Consider the following 27970-nt stretch of genomic DNA (forward strand, 5'->3'; position numbering starts at 1 on the left):
TTCTCTCTCTCTCCATTTTAAACAACGCTTATTTTCAATTGGCTGATCCTGTAGAAGATGTGTCCTACCCCTGTGATTGGTAGAAAGACTTTCGGTGGATTCTGCGCAGTACGTCGGCGCTAAAAATTCGAATTTGAACAGAAGTTGTTTTGTACAGAGCTAGGCGTAGTCGGGAAGAGAAGCTTAGTCGGTAGACTAGGTTCGCTTCCTTTTGACCTCACTTTTTGGACATTTTAGTGTACTTGAGCTTTTAGAAATTAATCAGCCAAAACTTTAGCGCCAAGTATGGATCCTTTTACGGAGGTGAGTAGAAACACGTACCTTCCTTGATATACCTAGCAAACTAGCAGTGCAGAAGAGACGACTACAAATTGTAACACAAAATAAAGTTTTAGCTGTTTATATTTTGAATTACAAAGGGAGTATTATGAAAATATAAATTAAAAGTGGATATTTTACCGTGATCAGCAACTCGCTATTTTGCCGTGAATCGTAAGTAAGAAAGAACTGGGAACGGGAATTACTAAATTTCGGCTTCATCCCGTCAGCCCTTTTTCTTTTAGGGTATTGTCAGAAAGGAAAAATGAACAATAAAAACAAAGCAAGAAATATGCGCGATCCTAGTTTTGGTGGCAAAACATAATTTTAAAAGTTAATATTAAAGACACAGAAGGGGTGAAGTGAGATAGGAACCACACCCAGTGCACGACTCTGTCCAGTGACTAACTAATCAGTCGTTCACGGCAAAATAGCGCTAGCAGGAGAGTTGCCGGTCACAGCAAAAATAATAAAATATACTGTACTCCCAAGATGTATTCTGCTTTTGACCAGTGAGAGAAATAAAGCTGCAGAATGTCCATTAACGTTTACATTTGACACATTTTGTTAGTTTAATCCAAGTCATTGTAATGGCATTTCTCTCAGCACAGAAAATGTATACCCCTTCTCTTTCTTTGAAAACGCTTGAAAGCAATCCTGTGCTACTCATAGTCATCATCATATACTACTCATCGCTACTCTTATCCCCCCCTTGTCATTTCAAATCCTTCAGTCTCATGTCTTAACCACAATTGACTCGTGCCAAATGTTTTTTTCTGTGTGCCTAGAGGAGTGGTGTTGGTATTTTTGTGCTGCTACAGAAATGTGTTAATGCTTGCACAGTTCAGGTACAGTGCTGTAAATCAGATTATTAGACCTTGTCAATGGCTGTTTGAGACCAAGTGATGTTAATGGTACAAGGGTCGGACGTACATACGCCTGTTCCCGACATACACGATATTTACATTTGGGCAAAATGATAACTTAAAAACAATGTAATGTCAACTGTTCAGTACTTTCAGATGCTGTTGTATTGAAGTTGTTTTATTATGTCCTTTGTGGAAATTTAAATGTTATTTATGTAATTTGTAATTAAATGTTAAAATGCTTGAATCCAATCAGAAACTTTTGGAGCGGACACGGGCTCGGAGAGAAAACCTACAGAAAAAGATGGCAGGAAGACCAAATGCAGCAGAGCGACAGATAGTGAAAAGACCAAGGGACCCTCTGGCTGATACAAATGGTGTGATCATTGAAACGGTTATCCCTGAAGGTATGATTTTGTGAAAATTACCCAGTCTGACTACTTTACCAAATCACCACAACTCACTTATTTAGGTTTTAATTTGTCCCAGTTTCGCAGGCATCCTCGAAACCTTCTCCATCCAAACGCAGGTGCTCAGCAGAAAATGTTAAGCCTGTAGAGGAAGAAAAGAGTCATACACAACCTACAACCTCTGGGCTCCCAGATCCCCCAACAGTCAAGAAGCCCCCTATCGTTCCTACATGTGTCCAACCAAAATCTTTTACGGGAGTGACTGAAGCCCAACTATTTGCCCAGGCCCACCCAGTAGAGTTGAAAAATGTCCAGCGAGCATCAGAAAAGATTGCTATGGTTGCTACTCCCCAAATGCAGAAGTCCAAAGTCGATGACATCGTTCCTGTTAGTCCTGTTGTACTGAAGAGCATGGAAGACCCAGTGGAAGCATCAGCTCCCCCTGCCACTACTATGAAGTCGCGTTTACAGAAGCTTGCCGAACAAAGACAATGTTGGGATGGCACTGGTAAGCTTTTTTTTTTTTTTTTTTACGGGTTCTTAAAGTTGATTGATTAAAACAAATTGTTTGCCTAATCGGTTTCGCACCAAGTACTGTTACTGTACCAGTACTACATCATGACAGGATACTTAATTTCCAATTACCGGGGAATTTAGCAAAAGCGATCCAACTCTTGGTTAAATTCCTCCCTAAAAAAAAAGAAGAAGAAAAAGTAAAAATAAATTCAAGTTTGGATCATGAGTACTTTGCCACATTCAACAGGCATGTAGCTGAACTTTAATAGGTCTGGGTATTGATTCTAATTTCCTCAATCAATTCGATTCACCTTAATTCAATCGAATATTAATTAATTATGGAAAATAAATTCTTAAATATCAAGGACATGGTAAAAAAAACTCCACAAACATATGACGTATATAAGTCATATGTACGCGGCGACTATGACGTATCGATACGTCATATGTATTGAAAGAGTTAAGTGCTACACAAAGTACAATAAGTCAGGTCTTTCATAAATGTAAGAAAATACCTTTGAATTCATGATGTGCGGGTTCGGTATATGTGTAACATTATTTATATATATATTATATATCTTTTCTATATATATTATATTATATTTATATATATTATATATATATATTTATATTTAAACATCAATTCGGCCGCATACCAAATTGATTCAAAAATTGCGCTCTGTAATATCGCAATATATTGCCGAATAGATTTTTTTAACACCCCTATTAGCTATGTAACAATAATAGACACTGCTGTCTCCATAGAATCAATTGTAATACCAATAGAGTTCTGTGCATTATTGGTTAGAGGAGTCATTTTATTATTTATGATGGTACGTTGTGCATGTGACAGGAAGTATTGTAAATTTTTTTCTTTAACTGCTCTGATAGCTCTGTACTGTTTTCTATTGCTTTTCAGTCATTTGCCTAACTTGTGTGTTTCACCATTCCAGACTTGACTGTTGCAGACTCTACACCTGTGTTGGTGTTGAGAACAAATATTAATGTCACAACAACTTCAGGCCCTACCACGCCCTCAGAAACTCTAGTAGGGCGGAGAGGAAGACTAGCCAATCTTGCTGCTACCATTGGAACTTGGGAAGATGACTTAAGCCATGTCAACATTTCAAAACAGAACGCCCCTGCCAAGCCAGCTACATCTTTTGGTCCCAAGTCAGCCTGCAGAGATGCAAATGTGTCTGCTTCCATTAAACAAAACGCTGTTGATCCTGCGATGACCAGTTCAACAGAGAGACACTTTTCATCACTCTCAAATCAGGCAAGTTTCTTTTATGATTGCAATTATTATTCATCTTTCTTTTCTGTGTTTTTACAAAAAACACATTGATTAACTGAAACTAATTTTTTACATTGTCGCCTCGACGGTGACGAAGGCAGAAGAGCATAGGTGTCATCCTCGAGGGCCGAAGTACTGCAGGTGTTGGATGTTTCCATTCTCCAACACAGCTGATATATGATTACCTCATTAACAAGCTCTGCATAAGCCTGATAACGATCCTGCTGATTGGAATCAGCTTGTGTTGGAAGAGGGAAACCTCCTAAACCTGCAGGACTGCGGCCCTCGAGGACCGGAGTTTGACACCTATGCAGAAGAGAGTTGTCGCTGTATGTATTTGAATGTGGAGATAGAACAAGAAAGTGAATAAAAAGAGATCAAATGAAACGCCAGACTGCAGTGTGACCTCCTGTCTCCTGTAGTTCATTTCGTTTACCTCGTTTGGACCCCACCCGTTTGGCGGTGTGACCGGGCGCTATCCGCGGAGACTACTCGAACTCCGGCAGAACTCCCTAAATAGCATCATCTTAAAATTGAGACATGCGCTTACAAGGCACAATTTAAACTGCAATCTACCAGTTACGCAGTTGTACATGGGAATAGAGCAGCCACGAGATAATTCCACATCAATTAATCCATGGTTGGAAGGTGAGGAAGCAAGAAAACGTCGGCGCTTGCCATCATTCTGAGAGGATCCAACCGCAGGAGAAACATTAGAGCGATCCACCAAAACAAACTGGGAGGCCGGACCGGCCGCGCCGCGGTGTGTATGGATTGTGAACGCCTGTTAAAGTGCACGGCAACGAATAACGTGAGTACCATGAGTTCAATAGTTGAATTATAAAGTACATCTGAACTCACTATTTTACTCCGGTTGCCATTTTAAAACACATGGTAGAATGCTTGTTAACGTATTTTAGCATACATCCTACCATTTGTTTTTAGCAGTTACCTACAGTTAGCCACCAGTAGCTCTGTGTGTGCGTGTGTGTGGTGAGGATGTGTGTGCGAATTGGAAAAAGCAAGGTGTCTGCACTGTCAGTGCAATATATGTATTGTAAACTGACATTGGCCAGCCGCCCAAGTAGATTCCAAATCTGTGGGAAACACTGACAAATCAATGCTGCAATAAAAATTCAATTCCATATCATTTCAATATTTAAAAGTGCTTCAATAAAAACTGTATCGAAGTGCAACAAAAATCCCAAGATGAAATGAACAGATGCCTATGGTGTATATTGGTGATTTCGGGTGTGATCGGCTTAGGAAAAAAAACTGTTTATGAATCTGGTGGTGTGTGCTTTGATTGATCTGTATCTGCTCCCTGAGGGCAGAAGTGAGGAAAGAAATTTCTGTACTGATAATCTCGGCTTGCGTGTTAGTAATTTCTGAAGTGGTGGTAGAGGGCAGCCAAGGACTTTTTCTGCAGTTCTTAAAACTCCAGTGATATTTTGTCCTTTGTAGAGCAGCCGACATACCATGATGTGATACAGTACGTTAAGATGCTTTCGACAGTAGAACAATAAAAAAAAAAAAAAGGCCACCAGCAGCCTCTTACAGAGGTTGTTTCTTTTTCAAATACTAAGAAAGTAAAGACGTTGCCGGTGCAAATTTAATTTTGAGAAAAGGAAGTCTTTGAATCCTTGAAATACCAACTTTATATTTAACTTGAAAGGACAATGACAATAAAACGATAAGAACGTAAAATAAGAATAGAATAAACTAAAATAATAGCAACTGAAAAAACAATAAGAACAAATACTGTACTGACTGTTCCTGTGCGTTTTGGCCTTTTTGGGGCAGTGTGGTGCCGCGCATCCAGTGATGGCGTACACACTTAAAGTGAGTACAGAAGAAAGTTAAATTCTATTAAAATAACTAGTTTTTCACACTTTGAGAATAATTTGTGCCTTTGCGTTGTGTTATCTCACCTGTGGGTATACGTTCCCACAGCATTTGTGTGTGTATTTGTTATTTGAAGGAAAACCACTCCCAAATTCGATGCTAACTTCCTGTTAGCATTTGAATGGATCCCCCCTTCGCTTTTAGCATTAGGGCTAGGCAAGCAATGTTTTAAAAATAAAGCATATTTTGTATTTAAATATACAGTGGATGTAATTCTTATCATCGTGTGTTTAGATTTACAGTTAACCCCAATTGAGGTATCATTAAACAGTTCAAAGGACGCTTAGGGAAAGCAAAATAACCAAAATGACATATGCTACACACATGCTAGTTGCTAATGTTACGCAAGCAAAATGGTGCATTCAGGGTACTTTCACAGCGTCGGAAATTTAGGATTCCGTCGATGATAAGGGAAAAATTATCGTTCAAGTGGCCGATTTATTTTGGCCAATAATCGGTTGATTATAATTGCTGGCCGATTAATTGGTCACGCCCTAATCGGGACGGTTAATTTGTCCTGTTTCACCGGGCCTTCTTAAAGATGGTTGTGTACATTTCGTATGACGATGGAAAAAAAAACACGGCATTGGAAACTCAACTTTAAATATAACTTGAAAGAAAAAAAAACACTGTACTTTGGAAATCAGTGATCAACATTTTTTATATTTTCTGACCTGTTACGGACCAAATCAGTAAATTAAATAATCATATTTCAATTTCTGAGGAAAAATGTAGTCAGTTTATTTATATATATATATATATATATATATATATATATATATATATATATATATATATATATAATTTTTTATTTTTTTTTTTGTGCCGTAGTAGTATCATGAATAACCTGTATACACCTGCACGCCCACTCCTACACCTGCGTTAACACCTATGCATGATGTTATTATTGATTTTCTATCAACAGGCTGCACATCCTTCAGCAAGGTCAAACCCTCAGAAGACTGACATACCTGCAACAAAATCAACACCTAATTCGATAACAAGGCCCCAGAAACCCTCAATACAGGCAGCAGCTGTACCACCAGAGTCCCCATCTTCACAATTATTGTCTCAAAGTGCACAAAACAGTCATGGTGTTTGCAAGGGTCCCAATTTTGCCTCCAGTCTATGGAAACCACAGCTCTGTGCAAAACCAACTACGTCCAGCCCCGCTGTCCCTCAGGCAAAGAACACTGTTGGTGCTTCTGGTAATGTATAATGCTTTTTCTGTTTGATTTAATTGTGACACAATTAGAGATGCACTGAAATGCAAATGGTTGGCCGAAACCGAAAATGAAAATGGCTTGGCTGAAAACCAAAACGCCGTAAAAAACTCATGCCAATTTTTACTATCATTGCATTTATTATAATTAATTAAAATTATAATATTATTATAAAATATTTATTTAGCACTGGCATTTTAGCCAAGCACAATATAAATTGAAATGTGCCCACATCGCAGACATGTTGGCTAAAGGTACATTAAACAGCAAACGAGTGTTGAGCATTTTCTGGTGGTGCGATTGCACCTTATAGTCAATGTAGTTTGCACAGGCGGCGACGGATGCGTGTGGCGGGACAAGGTGCCGCGCACTTAAAATCAGCACATTCACATATTTACCAACGTTAAAAAATAAATATATTTGTTCGCACCAGCTAATCGGCTTCGGGAACGGACTGCAAAGTCACACACAGCGTCTTGTACAGGTCTGCCGCCACCCGGAGATAGCGGTAAGTGTTTCCGTGTTTAAAACTGTTGATAGCAATAGTGCTAGCATTAGCTAAAGTATTTAGCACGGCCACCGGAATGCCGATGAAAAAGTGGAAGCGTTTGAGGGGCTGAAAGAGAGCTGCGGGAGAAAGAGTGGCTCACTTGTACTGCAGTACACAGCATTTCTGTCTTTTCGACCCACTTAAATGTTGTACACCAAGCGACCTCCCTCTCCTCCAATGTGCGCAATGACCCCGGAGCTGCTGCGGCCGACCGGTGCAAACTCACACAGTGAAAAGCCAGCAAGAAGAAAAACTCACCTCTGCGTTCACTGTTTAATTCAAACGCTTGCTTGCAGCGGTTTTTTGCTTGCGTCACCACAACCTATTTGGCCATATTCTTTCGGCTTTAATTTCGATGCATCACTAGACACAATGACATGTAGTGAAGATATTTTTGCACTTGTCTTCACTTTACCGTAGGTCAAGCTCTAAATGTTTTTGTGTTGTAGATGTGTTGAAGGTGCACAAGATTGCTAAGAAATGTTTACAAAATGCAAATGTGAACGGGATATGTTGTAACATGTAACAGAACTATGGCCATTGGTCAATAGGTGTACAGGTAAAGTCTTTCCTGGACCGATTTGAAGAGAGATGCCAGGAGCGCACAAACTCCCCAGCAGGGGGAAGCACACAGCCACCCTTAGTCAATCAGTTGGTTACGTCAAGCAACAGACTTGTGCAAAACAGGCTCATGGCTCCCCAAGCAGCAAAAACAACCACAGCTGATCTTGCCCAGAAACAAAAACTGGTAGGTGAATATTGTGTGGCTCTACTGTACTTATCCTGCCCATATGATCAATTATTTGTGGTATGAGTGCACATCAGTCACAATAATGTCTTTTCAGGAGCGTGAGGCTGAGCTGGCTCAGATTCGGAATCGGCCCCAGGGGAACAATATGTGGAAAATCAAAGACGAAGTGTCAGAAACCAAGAAAACCACAGACCTCAAGGTTGTAACCACTTACATAGTGTGTGTGTGTAAATGTTTGTATATACATAGTCAGGAAAAATAGATAAACACATTTTAAAGAAAAAATGCATAAATATTTTAATACCTAATTTATCACTTTCTTTGCCACGCTTGCCGCTAGCCTCTAACGCTGGTTAAGGCGGCGTATAATACAATGCGGCGCAATTACATTTAATATATATATATTTTTAGCGCCCTTAATTATCGATTGAACTTGATTTCAAGACGACATTGTGTTGCTGACCACGTAGTTGCATTTGCAATTAAATCGCGGTTTGAAAAAACACAATTACGTAATTGTGACATGCTGCGATTTAAATATGCCTTGAAACGGAGCGGAAAGAGGGAAAGGGAGGGGGGGAGCAGGAAGGTCAGGAAGTTTTTTTTGTCTCATGAGACCTTGAGACGAGTGTCACGTTTAATCTGTTTGATCTTTTTTTTTAAAACAACACTTCTCTGTTGTGAGTTATGATTTTTCGGCGGCCGTAGTGTCGTGCGTTTTGTAAACTGAGTGTGCACATAAGTGTGCTTCAGCGGCTGATAAATTTGTGTTGTCCTATATTTTTAGGCTTAATAGGTCTGTACAACTTCAAAATAAGAGCATACCAAGGCTTTGATGGCAATAAGGTTTATTTTGAAATTGGCCTTTTCATCGTCCATCATGAAAATGTGTTGCTGTGGTTGGCTTGATTGTCTTTCTGACAAGTGTACGCTAAATAAAAAGATATCCGAGGCATAAAAAAATGCCCGAAAAGAGCACTGGGAGCAAATTGGAGTTTAGTTACATGGTCAAGGTAAGAGGGTCAAAACCACAATCTTCTGTTTAGACATGAATACAAGGTTATGCCTGTCATGCACTGGTTGGTGGTCCTGATCCTTTAAATATCTTAAATGCTGTACAATACTGTATATGATATATGTATGATATACATGTACTGTATGTATATATTATATATAACGTTATATATAATACAGATTATGTATAATATGTAATATAATCCTTTTTTCTTTTATTTAGGAAAATCTTGACAAATCTGTGGATAGCAACAGTGTTTTGCCCGAGTCAAAAGATGAGCCAAAATCACGCTTTCTTGAGGCTGCGGAAATCCCTGTAAAGGGTATACTTCCAGGTATTCACAGCATTTTCAGTTTTATTGACGGAAGTTTACAGTTTTTGATAATGCTGTTCATGGTCTACAAAAATAAAGTGATTCTTTCATCAACATTGGAAAAAATTAACTATCAATTACTTGATAAGACTCATTTGTTTTAAGGAATGTTTTTTTTCTTTCTTTTTTTTTTTAATTGATGGGAGAATGACATGTTTTAATACTTTGTATTTAGTACTGCCCCGAGGAGTTCTGCCATTGCTAATGTTTTTCCTGATGCTCAATTTTCTATGGCTGATGTCATGTTCTTCTTCAGACGACAAACTAGTTGACCACAACTTTCGGAGAACTACTGTCTTTTTCACTCACTCCACATGTAATCTCCCTGCGAAGGTGCTTTGCTCAGTCATGACCAGTGTTGGGCAGTAACTAGTTACTAGTAACATGTTACTGTAACTTAGTTACTTTTTACAATAACTAATTAACGCACTACATTGTTAAATACAGTAACTCAGTTACAATATGGTGCGTTAGTTACTTGATAAATTATTTAATTGTGCGTCACTCGTGAGGATAAGCAGTTCAGAATCAAATAATGAATGGATGGGTGCTGTGTACTGTACTACTTCCTGTTTACAATGGATTGCCGCTGCCGTGCTAACGAAGAAGACACATTGCGGGCGAGTATTGAATTTAGCAGTCATGAAGAGTCAAGGCGAGCGCAAGACGAGTTTTTCGATATAGAAATACGCTCATTACAGTAATTTCTTGACTATAAGCCGCTACTTTTTTCACTTGCATTCGACCCTGCAGCTAATACAAAGCTGCGCCTTATCCATCAGATTACAATGGGGCTGCCGTGCTAACGAAGAAGACTCATTGTGGGCGGGTTTTGAATTTAGCAGTCATGGAGAGTCAAGGCAAGGGCAAAAGGGGTTTTCCGATGTAGAAATATGCTCATTACAGTAATTACTGGACTATAAACCGCTACTTTTTTCACTTGCATTCGACCCTGCAGCTAATACGAAGGTGTGCCTTATCCATCATATTACAAGGGGGCGTACTACAAAGGAAATGCAAGAGCATCAGGCAGAGCAAAACAAACCAAGTTAGCCCAAATACAGTAGGAGAGACAGAACGAGAGAGAGACAATTTGCGCTCTCATTTTGGAAAAGAAAGTAGCGGGAACCCGGTGTGGTAACATTAAAACACCTGCGGTTTACAGTCGGGTGCGGCTTATGTGTTACAAACTCGAGTATCCCCCAAATTAGCTAGCACGGCTTATAGTCAGGTGCGCCTTATAGTCCTGAAATTACTGTACTTTACTTAAATTGAGGGTAAAGGAACATTTATGTTCTTGGGGAAAAAAAAGGAACTAGAGAGTTACTTTTAATAGGAACACATTATTGATTTTTGTTTAAGTAATCATCAGAGTAATTGAGTTACTTTTAAAATGAAGTAACTAGTTACTAGGGGTGTGAATTGCCTAGTACAGATATTGATTCATAGGTCACGATTCGATTCGATACAGATTAATCCCGATACGAATCTATAAATTGATTATTGCGATTTTTATTTTATTTTATATTTTTTACTCAAATTTAGAAAATGCTTATCGGTAAACTTGTACATGTACACTGTAAGATTTGTATGAAAATGTATTTATTTATCTGAAAATTCAGGTTGCAGTCTGTTTCATGTTTGAACAGTACTGAAATCAAATATTAAGGCTTAATGTTCCATTAATATAACATTCTTCCATGATTAATGTGTAAATCCTAACCCTAAGTGAGACGCTTTGTTGAATATTTAATATACAATATTTAAAAATCGATTCAGCCGCATATTGAATTGATTCGAGAATTACGCGCTGTAATATCGCGATATATTGGTGAGTCAATTTTTGACACCCCTATTAGTTACTATTTTTTTTTTAGTAACGAGCACAACACAACCAGTTTTAATTTAGCTTATTTTACTGATGTTTGATTTAATATGAGCATATGGGCCTCTTTAACGCAATTGTTTTCAAATCACAGGTAGTGGGTCCCACAATTCTCCCCTAGCATCCACATCTAGTCCAATGAGAAGTGTTGCCCACACAGACAAGAACAACATTTCTGATCCGACAAAAGATGATGAGAAGAATGAAGACAATGAAAGAGAGATAAATGTTGACCAGTCCATCAACTCTGCAGTTATCAACGATCTGTTTGAAGGAGTTTCGGAACAATGTGAGGACCAGGATCATGAGGAGGAAGATGCCTTGAATATCTCTTCCATGTCACTTCTCACACCACTGGCTGAGACTGTGGCTGCTGTGGTGAAGAGTCCAAAGAGTGTGATGGTATTCACAATACATCATTTATGATCATAAACTTAAAGAATGTATGACATGGTAGTTAGCGGCATTCTTTTCTTTTTCTGTAGACCTCAACTCCATCGAGTTCATTCATTGTGAAAAATAAAACTCCAGACAAAGTTTGCCAACTTTCTAAATTCCAGAGAGCCAGTGTTGATGACAGTGTTGATGTCCCAGATGAGGACCATAAATTGCCATACAGGTACGTACGTACAGGGGTACTCTGTTGACATTGACATTACTGAATGACACATAATGAATTAATTTGCGCAGCAACTTAAGAATATACTGTCATGTGACAGAAGAAAGTTTAATTACCTGCAGACTTTTTGATTCTCATCATTTATATTTATGGCCTAGCAGTGTTTTTCATGCAGCCAGCCACCTAAACACTATCTGGCTCTTATCTTGGGTTGGGTCGCAGGGGCAACAAGGTTTAGCAGGGAAACGCAGTCTTCCCTCTCCCAACCAGTTCATCCTACTCCTCTGGGTGATCCTGGTGGTCATTGGACATTCTGTCCAGCGTGTCCTGGGTCATCCCTGGGACCGTCCTCCCAGTAGGACAAGCCTGGAGGATCTCACAAGGGAGGCGCTCAGGAGTCATCTTAATCAAATGCCCATTTAAAAACAAAAACATCCACGTCAGTCACCCATGTTTTCTGAGGCCCTCCATTCCTGGCAGCTTTTTGGGGAATGCCAGGTGCTAAACTAACATGCTCTGCATCATGCCGATGGACAACAGCTACTAGCTGCATGGTGCAGATCCTCTCCTCTAAGTACAGGGTTTCCCCCAGAAAACTTGTTAAGCCAGACGTTCAGGGATGGACTAAGCACAAAATATTCCTCAGCTGGTGGGGTGTTGTGTTGGGCATGTGGATGAAAATGACATGCGGCGAGTCATACCTGTCGACAGGGGAGATGGTGTGAATGACATACGCTGACTCCTATTCGTCAACGAGGAGGGGGTGGTGTTAGTGGACGACATCAAGCGATGACTGTTTGTCGTCAATCGATGGGGGAAGAGTAAGCACGGCAGCCGGCAACGTGACGATTTATTTGGCCAATGTTTCAAAAAAATACCGTCATCACGATAATGGAACATGCAATTGGCGTATCGTAAAGACGTGCAGTAAATTAATACTTATTGAATTGTATGTTTTTACCTGACTTTGACAAATCAGATACAAACTTTTAAGTGCTTCGCCATCCAATATGTAGTATCTAATGGCATTGCTTACTATACTATATATATATATATATATATACTTTGTTTTTATGCACAATGTGAAATGAAGAAATAACTGATAACTGTTGATTATGTAATAAAGAAAAACAATTCTTCATTTGTTATATTGTTGTATTTTTATTGTTTAATAAAACCCTTGCTTAAGGTGTCTGCGATGAAACTGCAAAAAATTGTTCCTCAAAGATAAAATGTTGCTCCTCAAATGAATTCACTGATTAGGAAACTGCTCCACAGAGAAAACAAGTTTACTTTGAGCCTTGCATGCTGTGAATTGGTCCACACCTAATATTTGATGTATATGTCTGTGTTAGCATTGACGCATATAGGTCTACTCGAGTGAAGGAGCCTGAGAAACACAATATTAAGGAGGTAATTATGAAAAAAGATGTTTCTCACAGAGCAGAGGAACCACAAGGCTCAAGTTTGTTTACCATCAAACAGAAGTTGAAGGTTTGAAATAAATGTTTAATTGCCTCAAATTATTCTTTGGAAATGTTGAGCAAAGCAACTGTGCCTCTACTCACTCCATTGTTTATCTCTCTGCAGGTTCTCACAAATGAGATGAACCTGCAGCAAACAATCATCCACCAGGCCAGCCAAGCACTCAACTGTTGCACAGATGAAGAGCATGGCAAAGGATCTCAGGTGGAGGCTGAGGCAGAGAGACTCTTGCTGGTAGCAAGTGAGTCAGTTTTCATTTTTGTAAAAGATTACAATATGATGAATTTGACTCTCATTCTTGCCTGATGAATGTAACACAATACTGTACAGTTGTAGAGAAGTTTACATATGGTTCCAGTTATGGGTGGTTGTGCTGTCGTTTGTGTGTGAATGTATTTTGAGTGGTGAATAACAGCTCTCGCCACCACTTCCTGTTTGTGACATGCCAACACAACCATGCCATTAAGAGCCCTTCAAATGCATCATGTTTCAAATGGTAAATGGACTGCTTCTTATATAGCGCTTTATCGACACCATATGGTGCCCAAAGTGCTTTACAATACCCCACATTCACACACGCACAGACTAAACGCTCACCTGCGTGCTGCCGTCTCGGGTTGAAACCAAGGCACTTGCTGATTAAAAAAAAAATATATATATATATATATATATATATATATATATATATATATATATATATATATATATATATATATATATATATATATTATTTATAAATAGCGCTCCGTGGCATGCGAGGTCATAGGACTAAGGACTGAACTATAATAGTAATTGGTAAACTTTTTTGACGCGGCGCCACACTCATCTTCTTTGCAGCAGTCAGTGGGGGATTATTGTTCTTCAGATGCAAAGTATATCCCATCTCACAGTTTCTGACGTCATACAGATTTTGCATATTACAGACCTCATCGACAATTTGACAGCAGTTGCATTTTTTTTGGGGGGGGGGGGGTGTCTCAGTCTAAGCTGCATGACTTCTGGGCGATCATGTGACTGTCAAATGACTAATAGAAGCCTACTATTAATTTTGTAGTTTTAGTAGTATTTCTACAAATCTACTACAAATGTTTATGTGATATCAAAAAATTCAGTTTAATATCATATCAGGTGCTTATTTATCCGCTGCAGTTTTTTTCTTCTTCTTTTTTTTACGACTGTATTGAAAGTGACATTGTCGCTATTTTTAGACACTCCAGGATACCATATTACCGTAATATCGCCTAACCCTAGAAAAGTGTTGAGTACAAATATAAGACTTCACTCATTTTACTAACGTATTTTGTTTTATTCTCTTCTTTTCAACCCAGCTGAAAAGAGGGAGGCAATCAAGGCAGAGTTGCAGCATCTAAAGGGCGAGGGTCCAGCAAGCCAGAAAAAATACCCTTCGGTTTCTGAGCCCACAAGTATCTCAGCCTCCAAAGGATCCATCTGTCTGCAAGATTTACGTTTGCCTCTAAAGGCAGACTTTGTTTGCTCTACTGCCAATAGGCCAGGTAGAGTTGAAATGAATTTAAAAATTGATCGTTGGTGTAATTTCTTTACAGACTAAAACTGTTATTGATAGAATGCCAATTTTCTCTCAGAATCAGTGAAACATTCTTTCTTCATAATGATTCGGGCTGGAGCTGAAAACACAGTGGCCACTCCTCTCGCAAGTACACACTGTGGTCTCAGCGGGGACACCCTAACCTTCCCTACAAAGTTCACCTTGTAAGACACACAAACTGAGTCGGTACTGTATATTATATGAAGTATTTGGCCTTTTTATTTTAGTTATTATTTATTTTGTTAAACAAACACAACTAAATTGAATGGTTGTCTCAGAAAATGGGATTTGCATTGAGCTGATTGTCTCTGTATTTTCAGATCTGATGTCTCCAGTGAGTTTGCCATTGATATTGAAGTGTATTGTCTTGTGAGTATTTAAAAAAAAAAAAAAAAAACACTTTTTCACAATTGAGCAAAGCTAGAATCTTTGTCCACCTATGTTCCTTTTTTTTTTTTTTTAATTAGATGAAGTTATTATAAACCGTTAAGTTCACACGGCAAACTGCTTTTATTTTTTCTTCTTTATAGTTGAAACAATGGCGGCTTAAACAAAATGTGCCATAGTTACAATACACTCCAACCCCCCATCCCAGGAGCTTCTTGTCCATGTTTACTGTTCAGAAATTTTGTACATCATTGGAACCTTGACTTAGATACATCCCCTTTTATGAACAATTTGGGTTACACACACCATTTTCGTAGAAAAATTACATGTATTTACATTCTATTTTCGATATATTTTAAGTAGTTTTAATGGTAGCCAACATGTTTTCATGTGGCCAAGAAATTTTGAACACGTTCAAAACTTCCTTGCAACAAGAACTGTTTGTGACTAAGCACAGTTGGCAAACGTGTCTGTGCAACCATTATCGACATTGAACAAACCCTGACAAAATATAAAAATCCGCTACCCTCGCAAAAAATTGCCACTCAGTGTTCCTTTTGTTGTCCTAAACCCATATCCCCCCCTAAGTGTGCTGCCAAAGTGACAAGATGGGCATTACGCCTGCTGGAGTAGCGAGGGTGATTGGTAATGTTTGACCTGATACCACTAAGATCGATTCCCAAACTTTAACCATTGATATGGTTGATACTTAAGTCATTTCAGGCACTGTATTTGTAGCATCGTACTGCAAAGGAAATCGATACTAGTATCGAGACCCACACAAGCAACAGAGAACGGCTTTCCATGCAGCAGTGAAATATATTACAAGTTATTCAGTAACATGTAGCGACAAAATCTTCTATTAGCGGCCAAAATTCATTTGTGGTGGTCCACCACATGTTAAATGTGTATGTAGGAAAGAAACACTTGCAGCTGTAACATTTTATTTTGCTTCGACTATCAATGATGTCCTGATTGATTGGTAAATTAAAGACATTACAGACGATCAAAGTGTGTGTGTGTGTGTGTGTGTGTGTGCGTGTGTGTGTGTGTGTGTGTGTGTGCAAAATCTAACCATTCTTTGACTTTTTACATTCTCAGATTCAAAAACACGTATTTAGTGGTGACAAGAAGAAGAAACCCAGCAAGTCAAAGGTACATTAGTTTTGGGGGCAAGAATATTACACACAGTATTTATTAAAACCCTTTATTTTTGGTGGGTGCGTACAAGTTTACCCTGACACAGCATAAACGTATCTGTTGTTTGTATTAGGTTTATTTTTCACAAATGTTGGACTCTCTATTTTCAGGCCATCACCCCCAAAAGATTTCTGGCTATCACCGTAAGGTTTTGAAACTATTTTCTTCTTACTGCTCTGTAAATTATTATTATTATTTTTAAGAATTAGGAAGTCGAGAGACCCTTGCTATACTGACAGTGTCCGCTGTGACAAGAAGAATGGAATCAGAATCAAATTTATTGTTCTTGCACATGCGCAAGAATACCGCAGTGAAATTACACTTAACAGGCTCAAACCATCCAAGAGACATGAAAAACAATGACCAAACAGAGGGTATTCGCTCAATAAGCGCTCTGATATCTATACATAAGTGTAATTTCACTGCGGTATACTTGTGCATGTGCAAGAACAATAAATATTATACATATATATATATATATATATGGTGGCCATGCCATAACCAGACTGGCTCTTAATAGTAATGATATAATGCGATAACGTTCGATTATTTCATATATAACTTCTTTATTCTGTATTATTTAAGCCTTTAAGAAAATATTACATGCATGGTGAATTTTGCATGCCTTCGTCCTTGCCTTCAGTTGCTGAATGCATTTTTACTGTAAACAAACCAGCTCTTGTTTGTTTGTTTTTTCAGAAAAGCGGTCAGACACCAGGTATGTCCAAAATTATTTTCATACCAAAGTTTACACTAGTGAGTAAAATGTGGCAGAAACCTCATCATGAGAATGAAGATTTTATGGTGTGATCTAACCGCAGATCAACATCAACCAACATTCATTACTTTTAACAAATATGCATTTATACATATTTTGTATGTAAGCGAAATTGGGTATTTCAGCAACATTTAAGAAGACAATATTTGTTTCAGTGTGTTTAATTTTAATAATGTTGAAAGTGTTCCTTGGAATTAATTGCGTTGTTATTAAAATTATGAATCTTTCTTGGAAGTTCTTGCAAGTCCAGGTGGTCCAAGCGCTGTTCGTACCAGTGACTTTGTCCTGGTTGGATATCACAAGCTCACTCTTTCTTCGATTGGGCAAAACAAGTTTCCTTTGGAGAAGGTACAATATTTTGTCTGATTCCCAATCCCTGCATATATGTCTTGTTATTTGTTCTTATTTAATTAAATGGTGGTACCTCGACTTAAGAATGATCTGAATTAATTTTTTCACGATACGATCTATTGCTACATTTTTTCATTTTTTTTCTTTTTGAGGGGTTTATTTAATTCCATATTTAATTAACTCTTTCACTGCCACTGACGTTAAAAGACGTCAAGTAAAAACCTACGGAGGGCCGCCAATGACGTTAAAAGACGTCATCCAATTTTTTTTTTTTTTGAAACGGGTAGAGGGAACCCTTCCGCATCTGTGGTGAAAGTTTCCAGCAAGTCTGTTGTGCCTAATGACTATTTTTGGCCCCTAGAGGGCAGCGATGACTCTCTTTTGACAAGATTGGGTGGGCGTCAGTAGAAGACGTGAGGCGGGGCTAGAGTGTTGAGGGGACATTGGCTGAAGAAGCCATAATAGCGGCCGCTTGCAAGCAGCTCACGGTCCAGCCGTTTTTTTCTAAGACATCGACCAATGATAAAGAGCACATTGATGACGACGATGATCATCATCGATGATGATGATGGTGACTCCGAGGTTGACGCCGAAGTTGGAAGCGCTGACGCGGCGGCTATGACGACGTTATAAAGGTTCACGGGCGAGCGATGCTGACATCGGAAAACACGGAGCACAACGCTCAGGCGGACGTTCAATCGGACGACAAAGAGTGCCCCGAGTCCAATGCATATTCATCGGAGGAGTGTGTACAGTCTGCTACTTGCTATTTATTCCCCGGAAAAAAAGGCCGTCAAGAAAGTGTAACGTCTGCACGCGAAACGGACAAAGCGAAAGTGAAACTGATCTGTTGTGCGAATCGTGCTCCCTCTCCTTGCACGCAGGAGAGCGTTATAAAAAGAAAAACTGTATTTGAAACATCCACATAATTGTAAATAATACCACAGTTGCACACATTTGTAAATAGTTTGCGAAATTGTTTTGTCAAATTGTTACACTGTTGGATGGAAATAAACGTATTTTGCAAACTAAAAACACGTTTTCATTGTTGGTGAAAGCGTTTTACAGAAGTAAAGCACTATTTAGGTGTTTGTGGCATCATTCATGTACAATTCACTAGAGTGCATGAAATAACATTGTTTCACAAAAAGCTCTTTTTCTCCGCTTTTTGTTTCAAAACAGAATTTCGGTGAAAGTAACCATTTTCTATTGTTGATTACTGAAGAACGGAATAAGGTAGAAACAAACTTTTTTTTTCTGATGAGAAAGATGAGAGTCCAATCTTTCATTTGGTAGTATGTGTGTTTCCATAGTCCAAACACAACATTTTCTGTGGACCTTGAAAGATCAGTCAAAATGCTTAAATCGGCTGGCACTGGCGACAACCCGTTTCTGAAAACGTCTGGCAGTGAAAGAGTTAATAAATGACACATTTAATTATTTCATGACACATTTATTTAACTATTTAATGATTCATTTATTTAATTTTGGCTAAACCTTTGGTCCTCCATACAACCCCACCTCTGTAGGCGAATGGTTGCCCGTCCACGTAGAGCATGTATTTGTACGAACCAGTCTGTGGGAGAAAAAATACTGGGGACCACTGTTTTAGATAAGACATTAAAGAATTCAAAGAGAGCTAATCCACACACAATGTCGCTACAATAATTACGTTTCACTGAACATCAATATGAAACCAATTTTCAGTGTGTGTATGGATAGTACATGTTTATCGTGCTAAGGAGGTTTTAAACACTTTTTATCACAGCAGCTCGCTCCAATTTTGAAGTGAGTGCCTTGCTACACTTTTCACTATTTTTCATTATGTGCATTTGCTTTGGCCTTAAGATCCCATTCATGTGTCCTCTGGAGGGACATATCTACCTCACAATGCTGTGCAAAGTTGGCTCAAAGGTGGAAAAAAAAGGTTTTCTGGTGAGTTCAATTTCCCTATTATTGGCAGGCAACCAGTCCACATTATAACGACATGTCGCTCAAAGTTGTTTGGTATAAGCTCCAGTTTACCAGTGACCATAATGAGGATAAGTATTATAGAAAATAAATTGATGTCTGAACAAATGTCAGTCCTAATAATTAGGTGGCTTCATGGTTTGCTTGTATTATTTCCTGCTAATCATGTAATGTTTACAGCATTGAATGTTTCCTCTAGACCATGTTTGAAGATGTTAGCGGATTTGGAGCCTGGCACCGAAGATGGTGTGTCTTATCCGGATATTGTATCTCCTACTGGACATACCCTGATGATGAAAAGAGAAAGGTAAAAGTCGCCCATAAGCGTATTTCTATGCAAAGATGACTTTCTTCAGATTTTTGTAATTATTTTCTTTCTTTTTGCGTGTGCGGAACGCATTGCAGTTTTGTGTAGCACATTCGAATGTTGTTAGTAATAGTACTTAATGAATTTTATCATTCATTCTTAACCTAAATGTGTTCTTTTTACTGACAATCAGAACATCAACAATGAAAGGGTGAATGGTTTTTTTTATGTTATACAAATTAAAAACTTAAAGGCATCTCAATTTTTGATTCAGGTCAAAAATGAAAACGATCAAAAACGGGCCACAAGACTGAATTTTGATTTTTTTTTTTTTTAAAGGTCTCTTATTATTATATATACTTTTCAACATACTGAAATAGTTTTCAAATGTGTAAAAGACATGTCTGTGATATGCATTTGTCAAAATTGACTTTGGATCTAATATTTTTGCTGTCCCTAAATCGGCCAAAAACAAAACATTGTTCAAAACAGCCTGTTTTAGGGGTGTGTCACTATTATGTAAATAGCTGCACCAGGCCACGCCTAGGCCATACCCTTCTCTCTCGTAAGGGCAGTGATTTCGGTCATGGTAGCCATGTGCTAATGTTGTGAATGGAAACGACTGGCCATGGGAGCAGAAGAAAAAGAAAATAGAGACGTGTTTTACACATTTGAGAACTATTTTAATATGTGGAGAAGTGGCATAATGTTTTACCATAAGAAAAATTAGCATAACGTTACTACAGAGACTATGTTGTAGCGTTAGTTTGTGATTGTTTAGGCAATGGTTATTTTGCCGTAACCGGCAAATCTCCCGCGAATGTTATTTGCTTTGAATGCTTGTAGACATTTTCAAGCGGTTATGAATAACACAAATGTGCACGTTTAGGCCACTGCGCAGTCGCAACGTGCAAGCCGTCTTGTCGAGACCACTTAGCGGCTGGTTAGCATCACAAAGTCATGTCAACTAGGTGGCAAGTTGCCAGTCACGGCAAATTAACCGCGGATTGTATCTTTACAAAACAATACGCAACCGCTTCATATTATCCAACCACCGTCTGCCTTATCATATCTGACCTCTTATTAGCAAACAACCTCCACACGACAAATGTAGCTATCACTTTAGGCACTAAAAATACACCAGTAATATGGTAGAAGGTGCACATCTCTTATTAGAAAGGATAGGAAGGACGGCTAGATAAAAAATGTTTAACTTACATCTTTCCTGTTTGCAGTCATGTCACACTGTTGGGACTGATCCATTATGTTTAAACGTGTTGCAAATCCAGCTCTGAACAGGCTTTCACTAACAAAACAGTCCTTTGAGAAATGATGCCGGTACACGTTCTTCAAAAATAAAATTAATCCACTGTCTTCTAAAAGACTTGGGACGAAGGAAGCTACCACTTTTTTCTGATCATTGTTTCCCCTCTCCACAGAGGGGCGGGGGAAAAAAAGAAATGAGCAGCCAGCTTCTCGAATTTCAGTGGGCTTGACAAACCTTTACCAGAGATGGCGCCACTAACCCAAGGGGGCTGGGTCGAGTGCTCTTCCGTGTCTTTTTGATGTCACTAAGTCACGGATGATGAATCTGCCCGTTTGAAGCACACATTTTAGAAAGGAGAAGAAAGCTAAAGAAGTCGCGGACTGACTTTTTTCATACCTGGTTGGATTGTAGACAGGGTGGGGATGCATATTGATCGAAAACCCCACTAAAGTGCATTTTTATACTATGGGACCTTTAAAATGTATTACAAAGTGATATCAAAGTTTTCAGTCAAATGCTTTTATTTATTTATTTTTGCTTTAACCCATGACCTAGCCAGGCCCAGAGTGACTAAATCAGAGTGGCCTTGTCGGCCTGAATTATGGACCTTTTGGCCTCTATTTTGTGCAGAATGGATCATGTGCATTGAAGCAAGTATCCCCCTCGCTCTTCCTCTCTCTGCTTGCACTCTCTGGCTTACTTTGTCTCCCCACCCTTCCCAGCGCTCACTGGCCAACACTGCAGCCAAACAATACATTCTGTCTGAGTGTCCAGTAAGTAACGTCTCATAGCAGATACCTTGAAATAAAGCTAGTTATCGGCCCGATACTGACCTGCTGTCGGTACTCGGCCATCCCTTGTTTATACTGCATTAGGCTTTACACCTAGCCTGGCAATAGCCAAATTGATTTGTGCTTCACTCGAGGGAGTTCTCCACAATATCAGTCTGGGACTGCTCCGCGTTGATTTGCTCGGAAAGGCGGGACACTGCAAAATACTTCGAGCTGAGTGCACGATGCGGCATCTTGTAAATGTTTGTTTTGACCAATCACGGCCACGGATGAAAATGTTGTCTTTGTTCTCGTCGAAGGAGGGGAAAAGCACGAACATATTTACCTTACCAGACAAAAAAGCACAAAGCTCCTCTCGCTATTCAACAAGGAAACGGTGAGTAATTCTGCAATAACAGAATTAATTGCAGCCTCCATTCATCCATGTTAGGTTTGTTTTGTTTCCTGGTTTCGTCACAGCTGAGCTACATATTACAGCCCCAAGCACAATGTCGCTTCGTGATTGGTCCGGATCGGTGGAAATCAATGGGAGCAGTACAAGATGGATTCTCAGGAGTTTGTGAACTCACAAATACCGCGAGAATACATTTTGCAGAGCAAGGTTACTTTACACCACCAGGATTTTGGAACTGATCATTAGGTTGAAAATGAATAAATAATTGTTAGTTTTGACGTTTGTATGTTTTGACCCTCGAGTGCTACTGTAGTGCATTGTAATCCAGACACACAGCTACATAGCTAATCCAGAGTGTTGAAGCCTGTAGAGTATAATTTTGGCTCCAGAAATATCTGTTTGTAAGTATACTATTGTGAGGAGTATTTGCTTACAAACAAAATTGGATGTTAATTTTTTTTTTTAAAGCTGCTGAATGCAGGAAATACAATTTCTACTGTGGCTGAAAAATGAAACTGCTGCATTCTCCTTTCTTCATGTGCACTCTGCGCATGACGTCACATCCGAAGACAGAGGGTGGGAAATTTGAACCCGAGCCACACCCACTTTCTTGACAGAGAAGTGGGTCTGGACAGGCGTCCATAGACAGCGATTCCAAAAACAGGCCGGCCAATCAAATTCGCCTATTTGCGTGACGGTGTCTTCGTGAGCAACGTCACTCTTCAAGTTTTTCCCGCAACGATGACATAAATCGTTCACTACTATCTCTCTTCGGCTGGAGATTTTTACTCAGTCTCCGCAGAAAAAAAGAAAATACTCAACAAGTCGCTTTTCTGACTTCACTCCGCTCTTCGCTCATTGGTTTATTCCACTGTCTGTTAGCTGAGGTTTGCCCCACCGGATAGAAATGTGACTGATAGGGCGATTGACCAGACTCGCTCTCTGGCAAAACTGCGAGTGAGTCTGGATTTTTAGGCTAAGTTAGCATAGCATCTCAATGGTAACGCCCATGTAAATTAGTATTATGCTAATGGTTAGAAACAATTTAAAAAAGAAAGAAAGGATCCATTTAGTGCAGGGGTGTCAAACATACGTATGCCAGTCAAATCAGGCCCACATAGGAGTTTAATCCGGCCTGCGAAATTATCTTGTAAAGTGAAAGAAGTTGGTAATGCCAGCCCAATTAATCAGACTGCCAAAATCAAAACATATAATTTCCTAATTTTACAAGCAATCATCAGATGAGCAATATTTCCTATAACTTTATTGATTGCGCCCCACAATCCATTCTGGGAACAATATATATGTAAAACAGGTAGATACAAAACGCCCGGAACTCATCCAATCCAACTATATTAAATTTTGGATTAATCACAATAAGGGATGTGACGATATACAAACATCACGATATGAAGGTCACAATACGATAATTATCACAATATTGTGGGGAGATTGACAATATTTAAAAGAAAAAAGGTCCCAATATTGTAAAAAGAAAAGAAAAAAATAACTCATACTAAAAAACACACAATATTGTGCTGTTGTACAAAACAGCAATCATATAAACGCCTACAATCTCTAATAACACCTAATATTGAGGCACTTTCTTGCTAATGCACGCACACATTGAGTTCCTCCATATATTGACTCTGTTCACAAGCATATTATGCTCCCCTTTATCTGACCATTAGCATGGATTTTAAACATAGAAACATGCCTTGTGAAAATTAAACGGCACTAAAAACTAGCCACAAGAGGGTACTAGAACTGCACAAATGGAAATCAACCCGACCCTTTTGACAGATGCGCTGCTTTTAATATTGTGACATGATAACTGCGATATTGTGGCAGTTAGGGGTGCAAGGATTTCAGATTTTGATGTACGATTATTGTCTGAGAAAAAAAAACGCGGTTTTAGTTTTTACTGTTATTATTGTAGACATAAAAAAAAATCACATCCGCATTTTTTGAATGTTTATTTTTAACAACAATAAATAACTGAAAATATATATTTTTTAAAGTTGCTTCCTTTTAAAGCACACACAGCAGATTAGACAGACTCTTAAAATAGGGCCTATATAGCAAGTGGACGGCATGTACCCTCTTTTTCTTTCATCTTTCCATTTCAACCATACTTACAGGTGAAATGTTCGTCCACAGCCTTTATAGTGGTGATTTGTGCAGTTTACCGCTACACATGTAGGCATTTTGCAGCCATAATCCGTATGCAGAGATAGGTTTCTTGGGAGTCCCAAGATTGCGGCCCTGCGGCTTCAAAAGTCTCGTCTTATGGCCTCTCCAGCGGGCGCCCGTGGATGGTGGGGCTCACGGGAGCACCCGCCCTGCGGCGGCGGTCAGGCGGCGGCGGTCGGTCGGTGGCGGCGGCAGACAGGCCCGACCCTCGCGCCCCGCGGGGTCTCCGCCACATTTCAGCATCCCCTTTCTCCACGTCCGCTCAACCTGGTCCAGACGCGGCCCGGCCACCTCGAAAATCTACCCACTGCCGTCGGGTACGCAACTCTACTAACTCGGGCCGTGTGGAAACAGAAGAGCTATGAACTATGCCGCATGGTTCGTTTTGCGCCGCATGTGAGTTGAAATAACCGGTGCTGTTGAACGTCTGCGGTTATTTAATCCTGTCGTTTAAAAACCACGGTTAATCGTAAAACCGGTTAATTGCTGCACCCCTAGTGGCAGTTTTAATATTGTGATATCCCGATATTGCCGTTATCGTCACATCCCTATTAACAATGAAAGTACAGAATGTCCCTGGAGTGAACGAGAAATTGCCAAAATCTGCCGATCCAATCAAGACGATCAGATCTGTGTAAAAGTTTATTTTTTTATTATGTGCAAAATGCAAATTTTTACTCACAATTTAATTGCAGGGAGAATCTGCTTATCCCGAGCCTTGATAATGTTTTACCATCACGGGGTGCTATACTTTGTCCTTGCTGCCTCTGGAGTAAGACAAAAAAAAGTGTTCACTTCTCTGGGAGATTGCGTGCATACTGTGTGCACGGCCAGTTTTGACAGGGAACACACACATTTAGGGTTGCGCCACCCTAGTTTGTGGGTGCGAAAATGACAGATTTGAGTGGATGGGTGCTCAAAACATGCTTGTACAATTGTTTGGACATTTACTCATTCTGTTTTCTCTTTTTCACTTTTTGTGATTGATTGATTGATTAATGGATTATTTTTTTGCAGAATCCCATTGGCTTTATCAATCTAGACAACTGCACCAGTAAGAGGGTGGAACCAGCCAAACGAGAGTTTTGTGCCAGACCGAACACATTTGAGCTTATCACGGTCCGACCACAGAGAGACGATGACAAAGGGACACTAGTTAGTCAATGCGAGAACTCCATGTGTGTTACCAAGTAAGTTAAATACTCGTTATCATCCATGAATAGCTAGACAGTAAAGTTGCACTAAGATTTATGATTAATAGTCTGAGTAGTACAATTCTGTATTAAAGCCACACACAAAAAGGAGACTGCTGACTGGATTAAAAAGACTAAATAAATAACAATAACCAAAAAGGTTTTAAGTAGGCATAATTGCATTTGTAAAACATTAGTGACAGCTCACTGCATTTCTTTTCATATTAAGAGCTATCTAATCTTTAACATGTGAAATTCTGCACACTTTTAAAAGTGTAAAATACAATTTGGCTCCAATCTCCATAAATATATGCATTATTATGAAATATATTTCTGCAAAATTTTGACGTGGACCTGTCTGCTGCATTGCGACTGGAATTGCCCCAGTACAGGCTTTCCAGGTAAGGGGCAGTCATTAATCGCGCTTTAAAAAAATTTGTGATGGTAAAGGAACTAAATTAACTCAAAATGTACGCACTAATTTTGACACCCCTACGTTTTGAGAGATATTTACCTTCTTAATCTTGTTGCCTTGTCTCTTCTACTTGCAGTTGAACATTGATTTTCATGATTAATCTCTTGATAAGTCTGACAAAAAACGAATCGTCAAAAACCGAATTGTATGAAAACTGAAGCAATATTTCCACAAAGAAATTTAATTTTAATTCATCTGTTCAAGCCCACTAAAAATATGAACAATTTCTTCAAAAATAACTTCAATGGAACTGATCAGTGTTGACTGCCTCCTGCACTACCTAGCGGGATTGACCATGTGTGCGCCAGTTTTTTACTCCAATACTTTTAGAATTCCATTGTGGTTGGGGCCTTCTTTTTCAAAGGAATGTCACTCTTTTTCCCAGGGTGCATTATTTAGCAGACACACTCGATAAAGAAGCACAAAACTCAAAGGATTATGTTAAAAAAAAATCTTCAGATGAGCATGCAGGGCAGTGCTCATTCAACAAGAAACAAAATATAAAAGAACAAAATATTCAATAAATTTGCATCATCAGTGTGAGCCATTTAATGTTTACATTTAACATGTTCCTTACATAGACTGACTGCTAATTATTTTCTTATGCAGGAACTGGCTGAGCGCCGACACTAAAGATGAGAGGAATTTGTGGCTGCAGAAGCTGAACCAGATTTTAATGGATTTGCGCATGTGGCAACCAGATTCCTGTTCCAAGCCTTTGTAAACAAATCACAGAGTTCACTGGTTCTATTGTTCTGTCAGTTTTGGCAACACACAATTGCTAAGTGCAATAAAATTATTGGAGACAAATTTTACCCTGTGTTATATAGGATATTTTGAATGAGACAGACAGTTTAGAGGTTTGAGGCGAAGCAAAGCAAGCTGTTTGAAATATTTCACGTCAGTTATTTGTGGGCACTTAAGGCCCAGTATTTGTAATTTACATTCCTGATATGTGATATGAGCTAGTGTGACAAATATTCTTAAAAGCTCTATTGAGACGTCAGTGTAATGGTTATTTTTAAATGGATAAAAGTACCATTTCCTCATGTATGGTGACATATGATACTACAATATATAACTCCGTCTGCCAAGTTTTATTTTATCAGCTTTAACTATTTCCTGAAGTGTTTATTTTTGCTGTTTTCTTCAGTTCTATGCACATATTTTAAACTTATACTTGCTGGCAATGTTTCAATTTTTTTTTTGCCACCTTCTGGGATGACAGAGGTCTTTTTCACACTACGACCCACTGATTTGGCCTTGTACATGTTTGCGTTTTCATCGTAAAATTTTGAATTGGCTTTCAAAGCAGGCTATTTGACCACTCCTGTGATTCCAAAATCTATGTAATGAATGTTTCATTTCTGAAAAAGGCAAGGTCTAATGTTAAATGGTAATATTGTACAGCAAATATGGAGTATATGTCAAAATGATTCTTCTAAATATTTTTTTTTAAATTGGGACCTGTTTCAAGACCAACTCTGACTTATAAAAAGAATACAAGGGGGCAGTCTGTGGAGCGTTTAAATTGTGTAACAGACTTGGCTTCTCTAATATATTCAGATTTTTTTTAAGTGCTTTGTTTTTTGTTTTAATTGAATGCGACCTAAAAAGTCTTTTTTTTTTCATGTTAGAATTACAGTAACCTCAACCCACCATCACAGGGGGTTACATTCCAGACGACCCTGGTAATAATTGATACAGAAATACACTTTTGAAATAATCTCTATGCATGTTTTTAAAGCATTATGGTACTTTATTATGTTGTTAAACACTATAAAGTACCTTTACTACAAACACATTTGCAGTAATACAGTATATGTATGTGTGTAAATAAATTTACAGTGTTCCCTCACTTTTCATTGGTGATATTTTCAATG

The 27970-nt window shown here is 38.9% G+C and overlaps 1 protein-coding gene across 1 annotated transcript; it reads left to right on the forward strand.

Annotated features, from left to right (window-relative positions):
• anln (anillin, actin binding protein) lies at positions 1–27945 on the forward strand. The gene is made up of 23 exons (XM_077549416.1): positions 1–303; positions 1441–1591; positions 1674–2102; positions 3064–3389; positions 6238–6520; positions 7637–7833; positions 7931–8035; positions 9074–9185; positions 11204–11511; positions 11595–11728; positions 13084–13222; positions 13319–13454; positions 14542–14727; positions 14818–14944; positions 15101–15149; positions 16269–16322; positions 16478–16510; positions 17067–17085; positions 17381–17493; positions 19345–19431; positions 19667–19774; positions 25437–25609; positions 26697–27945. The coding sequence occupies exons 1-23, from the start codon at positions 286–288 to the stop codon at positions 26809–26811; spliced, it is 3402 nt and encodes a 1133-aa protein (XP_077405542.1). The 5' UTR covers positions 1–285; the 3' UTR covers positions 26812–27945.
• Positions 27946–27970: the final 25 nt, after the last annotated feature.

The sequence above is a fragment of the Vanacampus margaritifer genome, chromosome 17, assembly GCF_051991255.1.
Source record: "Vanacampus margaritifer isolate UIUO_Vmar chromosome 17, RoL_Vmar_1.0, whole genome shotgun sequence".
In the NCBI taxonomy this organism is placed as follows: domain Eukaryota; kingdom Metazoa; phylum Chordata; class Actinopteri; order Syngnathiformes; family Syngnathidae; genus Vanacampus; species Vanacampus margaritifer.

Bases quoted from the DNA above. Each gene is read 5' to 3' on its own strand.
- anln (XM_077549416.1), top strand. The intron at 6,521-7,636 runs GTAATGTATAAT...ATTGGTCAATAG, and splicing joins GAACACTGTTGGTGCTTCTG to GTGTACAGGTAAAGTCTTTC. The intron at 14,945-15,100 runs GTAAGACACACA...CTGTATTTTCAG, and splicing joins TTCCCTACAAAGTTCACCTT to ATCTGATGTCTCCAGTGAGT.